The 5,136-nt window shown below is 63.1% G+C and overlaps 1 protein-coding gene across 1 annotated transcript; it reads left to right on the top strand.

Moving 5' to 3' along the window:
* Positions 1-1,953: 1,953 nt before the first annotated feature.
* On the top strand, positions 1,954-4,429 carry LOC140902536 (uncharacterized). Its single transcript, XM_073322711.1, has 2 exons — positions 1,954-2,601; positions 3,290-4,429. Exons 1-2 carry the CDS (start codon positions 2,016-2,018, stop codon positions 3,931-3,933), a joined length of 1,230 nt encoding a protein of 409 aa, XP_073178812.1. The 5' UTR covers positions 1,954-2,015; the 3' UTR covers positions 3,934-4,429.
* Positions 4,430-5,136: the final 707 nt, after the last annotated feature.

Raw genomic sequence — 5,136 nt, 5'->3', positions numbered from 1 at the left:
ACAGCTGTGGGGAAGGGGAAGGGACCCCTGAGGGGAGGGACTTGGGAGCTGGGGGTGGATCCACCTGGGGGCTGCGCTTCCTGATGCTGAGCCCACAGCTGGATGTGTCAGGAGGCAGCACAGGGCGAGGCTGTATGCTGGGGAAGTGGGGAGGGCAGGGGCCCGGCAGGCTGTATCCAGCACCCGGTTCAGGGATCCAGGCGAGCGCTCCCTGCCCACCACCCACCCCCAACAGGAGGAGGCATACAAGGGGGCGGTAAGTGTGAACAGAGTGAGGAAGCATGTGGGAGAATGAGGGAGAGGGGCCAGTGAAGAAATGTGTTCTGCGGGGAGTCAACTGCACTGGGAGATCGGTTCGGTTCCCAAAGTCAGGGGAGAGTTCGTGGGTCCTTTCCTGTCTGGCTGTCTCTGGTGGGATTCAAGCACCAAGTGGTCAGTCTGATTGTTTAGGTCTGTGGCTGAAACCCCATCTCATGTGTAGACCCTTGTCCTGAGATCACCCGTATCTTCCCTGGGCGGGGGGCTCTGCTCCAGGTGTCACCATCTGAGAACCTCCCAGCTGGAGCAGGATGGAGACTCGGACAGGGCCTCAGTAGCAGTTCCTCTGTGACCCATGTGCAATCTCGGGCAAAGCCACACTCCGAGCTGTCTGGGGGAGCAGCAGTGTCTGGCTCTGGGGCTTCAGGTGTTGTCCTCCATCCCCACTGGGCATCTGAGCGCTGTGCTGGGCCAGCTGGCAGGAGTGGGGTGGTGGTAACGCAGGGGCATGGGAACAGTGCCCTCGTTCTGTCCCCGCAAGGACTCCCTTGTCAGCATTTGTCAGGGTTGAGGCCTGTGTTTAACTCATCCACCAGTGACCAGCTCTGGGCTTGGCTGCGTTCTGAGCTCCCCTCCGAGGCGCTGAGAGCAGGGTCTGGAGGGCAGCCGTGGGTTAGTGGTGTAGGGCTGAAGAGCAATTGGGTGAATGGCTGAACTGGGCTGAGAGCATAAGAGGTGGGGGAGGCTGAGACGCCAGGTAAGCTGCTCCACCAGATGCAGCCTCACCAGGATGGGCATTTCACCATGTGCCTCTCTCTGCAGATGATGTAAAGGGCCAGGCCGGCAGCCCAGCAGTGCCACCTTCCTCGCCCTCCTCCCCTGCCCAGTCCTCGGAGGATGTCCCGGACAGCCAGGGGGGCTATTCCCTGAGACCCAGGGGCCCTGCAGAGGAGCGTTCAGCAGAGGAGGAGGGAGACTCCCCTGGTGGCTCCACGGAGGAGAGCTCAGCAGAGGGGGAGGAGGAAGATGCTGAGCCCCCTCCGCAGCGGCAGAGGAAGCGGGGTCCCCAGGGAGGGACGGCTCCGCGTGTCTACCCATGCCCCACCTGCGGCCAGAAGTTCGCCAACAGCAGCAACATGCGGAAGCACCTGCGGATCCACACGCGGGAGGCACTGTACTCGTGCCATGCCTGTGGCAAGTCCTTCACCGACTCCTCCAACCTGGCCAAGCACCAGCGCGTGCACAGCGGGGGCCGGGAACGCCCCTTCAGCTGCTCCAAGTGCCCCAAGGTCTTCGCCTCGGCCCCCGATCTGCAGGAGCACCTGCGGCGCCACGAGGGCATCCGGCCCTTCCCCTGCATGGACTGCAAGCGCAGCTTTGTGTCGCAGGCAGAGCTGCTGGCGCACATCCGCAGCCACGTGGGGCAGCCCCAGACCCTGGCCCCCAAGCCCTTGCTGCGCTGCGAGGACTGCGACAAGAGCTTCGCCGGCCCCATGCTGCTGCGCCTGCACCAGCGTCGCCACAAGGCCTTCGTGTGCGACGAGTGCGGCGCTGTCTTCACCCTCGAGTTCAAGCTGCTCTTCCACAAGAGCTTGCACAGGGGGCCGCAGACCTGCGCGCGCTGCGGGGTGCAGTACACGGGAGGGCACTTCTGCCGGGCCCAGCCCCGGGCCCAGCCCCAGGCCCAGCCCCAGGCCCAGCCCCAGGCCTCCCGGCCGGCACAAAACAACACCAGGAGTCCAGGGACCGCGTCACTCATGGTCAGAGTCCCTGACTCTGTCTCGACAGCAGGATCCACCCTGGCCAGGCCCTCAGCCCCACTAGCGGCCGGGCCCCCAGGCTCCGCCCTAACCAGGCCCGCAGCCCTGGCCCCACTAGCAACTGGGCCCCCAGGCTGTCCCCAGGCTGGGCCCCCAGCCCCACTAGCAACTGGGCCCCAAGGCTCTGCCCCAGCCAGGCCCCCAGCCCCAATAGCCGCCAGGCCCCCAAGCTCCATCCCAGCCAGGCCCCCAGCCCAAGTAGCAGTGAGGCCCCACAGCTCAACCTCAGTCTCAGGCCCTGGCCTCTGTCTCAGTCCCCACAGCTCAACTACACCGATGGCCCTGGCCCCTGTCTCAGTCCCCTTGACCATCCCTCCCTCAGACCCAGTCACAGGAGTGATAAGTAACAGTCTGATCCTACTGAACCCGGCAACCTTGCCTCCGGGCACCAAGATCATCCTTCAGATCCCACCCCAGATGGTCGTGCCCCCCAGGGACACAGGCACGAGAGCCGGGAGTACCCACGCACATACTCTGCAAGGACCCGTGCCCGGAAGGATGCGAGTGCTGCGCCCAGCCCCAGGTACCGTATACCGACACCAGGGCACAAGGCTTCACTGTCGGGCAGGTCGGCTCCTGCTTCCCAGCCTCCGCTGTCAGCTACTGCAGGGAGGTCGGGCCCCAGAGCAATTCTCGTGGGGCCCCATTTGTTACAAAAGCTCGGTGTGGCTTGTGCCAGCAAGATGGCTGCCCTGCCTTCCTGGCTAGGGCTGGGCCATGCCCTGTGCTGAGCATGGAAAGAGGGGATGTGCCAACCACAAAACGAGCCGATTGCCTCCCTGCCTGGGGGGGCTGGATTCATGTCACTTGGGGCCCAGGGAAAGCACTGGAAATATGGAGGATTGCCCCAAGCACATATGCCTTTCTGAGCAAGGGAGGCTCTACCGTAGCTCTCCTTGCCTAGAGTTGGGGGGAGGGCAGTGAGGGGGGCCTTTTAAGGGGGAAAGGTTTGGGGGTCAGCCCCAGAACTCCCTGCTGAAGTCATGGGGGTGCACAGATTGGGACATCAGAATTTGGCCCTCACCTCCATCGGGGACCCCCTTTCCATCGGGTTCAGGGGCTGAATCCTCTGTCTAACTCCTCTCCCCTGCCAGAGCATGCTTCCTCCTTGGGGGCTGGGCCCTCACTGCCCATTCAGAGGGGCTGTTATTTGGACCAGGAAGGGTCATCCACCCGCCACCTCCCTGACCTGTCTCCTCTTTGCTTTGCAGCCAAAGCTCAGGGGCCAGCAGGAGGACAGCACGGTGAGCTCACCAGCAGCAGGACGGCAGCAGAGAAGGGGAACGAGGCACAGCCCCTGCCAGTGGGAGCCCCATCCCAGCCCCTGCAGCCCCCCCCACCATCAGCCCCTCTGCAGACCCCCCCTCCCTCAGGCCCACCACCCCCTTCAGTCCCTCCACAGCTGCCAGGCCCCTCCAAGGAGCTCTGGGCTGAGCAGGGAGCGTGGCACAAACCCTACAACTTCCGGCAGTCCCAGCCCCAGGTGACATACACGGAGCAGGGAGCAGGGGAGGGTAGCGACCCCGGGGGAAGCTCTGGGGAGGACTGGGCAGGGGAGAGCGGGGACGAAGAGGACGAGGAGCTGGAGCCTGTCCCCCAGGGGAAGAGGCGAGGCCGCCCCCCCATGAAGCAAGGCCAAGGCCAGCCCCCCAAGAAGCGGAGGCGAGGCCGGCCCCCCCTGGGCCCCTACATCTGTGGGGTCTGTGCCAAGCGCTTTGCGTACCAGAGGTCACTGAAACAGCACATGCGGCTCCGCAGGCACCATCCCTCCTGCCACCAGTGCCATGCCACCTTCAGCGATCTCCCCAGGCTGCAGCTCCATCTGCTCAGCCACCGGGGGGAGGGCATGGCATGAGCGGGCATGGGTGAGGCTCAGAGCACACCACTGCTGTGCCTACCCCCCAACCCCTGTGGGGGCCCTCAGTGCAAACACCCCCTTGCTCTGCTCCTGCTGCCCCACCCCATTGCAGAGCAGGCAGTTGTGTTGGGGTGTTTGGACTGAGCTGTCTGACCATCCTGGGAGAAACTACACCCAGACGTCTCTTCTCTGGCCTGGCCTTCCACGCGCCACTCTGCCCTGGCACCCATGGCGTCCTCAGGTCCTCCACCCCTTGGATTCCCCTGTGTCACAGGGGGCAGGGCAGGGCCTCTTCTCACCTGAAATGCTGCTGCCCTCTCAGTTACTCCACCGCATAAAAAGCTGCCCTGAGGCTCGCTGGGGGCTGCGAGTGCTTTGTGTGTTAGGGGTGGGGACCAGTGACTTGTTTTTTCATGTCCCCCACTGCATGGCCAAGCTTGGACACAAGAGTGGAAAGGCCCCTGCCCTGCCCCTCTGCCTTAAGGGGTCAGGTGGAGCAAGACACACACGACTGATTTTATTTTTTATTATTAAAAAAAAATGTTTTTAAGCAAATTGTTGTATTTGTGAGTCCCCTGCCTGCTCAGCAGACCACGGCCAGCCTTTCAGGTGGCTGCTGGATTCAGGTGCCTTGGGTTTGGGGAGCCCGGCAGAGCCCTGGTCTTCCCAAGCTGCTGAGAACCTGCCCCAGTCAGCACAAGGTCTCCAGCTGGGCTCCCCCAACCAGTGGCTGCCTGTGTGAATTGATCCTTGTGTGGGGGCTCCTGGTTCCTGCAGGGCCCTGTGCCCTGCTGCTCACATTGCAAAGCCCCTGCCAGCGCTGGTGGTTGAGCAGAAATTGCCATCAGTTCTGCCAGGTTTCAATTGCAAGGGGGGAGATGTCCCCTGTAGGGCTGCAGGGGGGTTAGTGTTCCATGGTAAGACATGCGGAGGGGGACTGCTGGTGTACTGAGAGCTCCCAGGCTGGGCTGGCAAACAGCCCCAACCTCGTCTGAGTTATTTGGGGCAGAATGGCAGGTAGAGGCCCCAGCCACTGTCAGGCCTTGCACAAACTTAGTAAGAAACCAGCCCCTGCCTCAAATTGCTCGGGGTCTAAAGGGACAAGACCAGAGGTGGGAGAGGACACTGAGGTGCCAAGAGGGGTGAAGTGAAATGGCCCTGGTCACACGGCAGCTCAGAGGCAGAGCTGGATGCGAATTG

This window comes from Lepidochelys kempii, chromosome 24 (assembly GCF_965140265.1).
Source record: "Lepidochelys kempii isolate rLepKem1 chromosome 24, rLepKem1.hap2, whole genome shotgun sequence".
NCBI classification, from domain to species: domain Eukaryota; kingdom Metazoa; phylum Chordata; order Testudines; family Cheloniidae; genus Lepidochelys; species Lepidochelys kempii.
This window is presented reverse-complemented; position numbering and strand designations above follow the sequence as displayed.

Bases quoted from the DNA above. Each gene is read 5' to 3' on its own strand.
- LOC140902536 (XM_073322711.1), top strand. From the start codon at position 2,016: ATGGTCAGAGTCCCTGACTCTGTCTCGACAGCAGGATCCACCCTGGCC. The intron at 2,602-3,289 runs GTACCGTATACC...TTTGCTTTGCAG, and splicing joins AGTGCTGCGCCCAGCCCCAG to CCAAAGCTCAGGGGCCAGCA.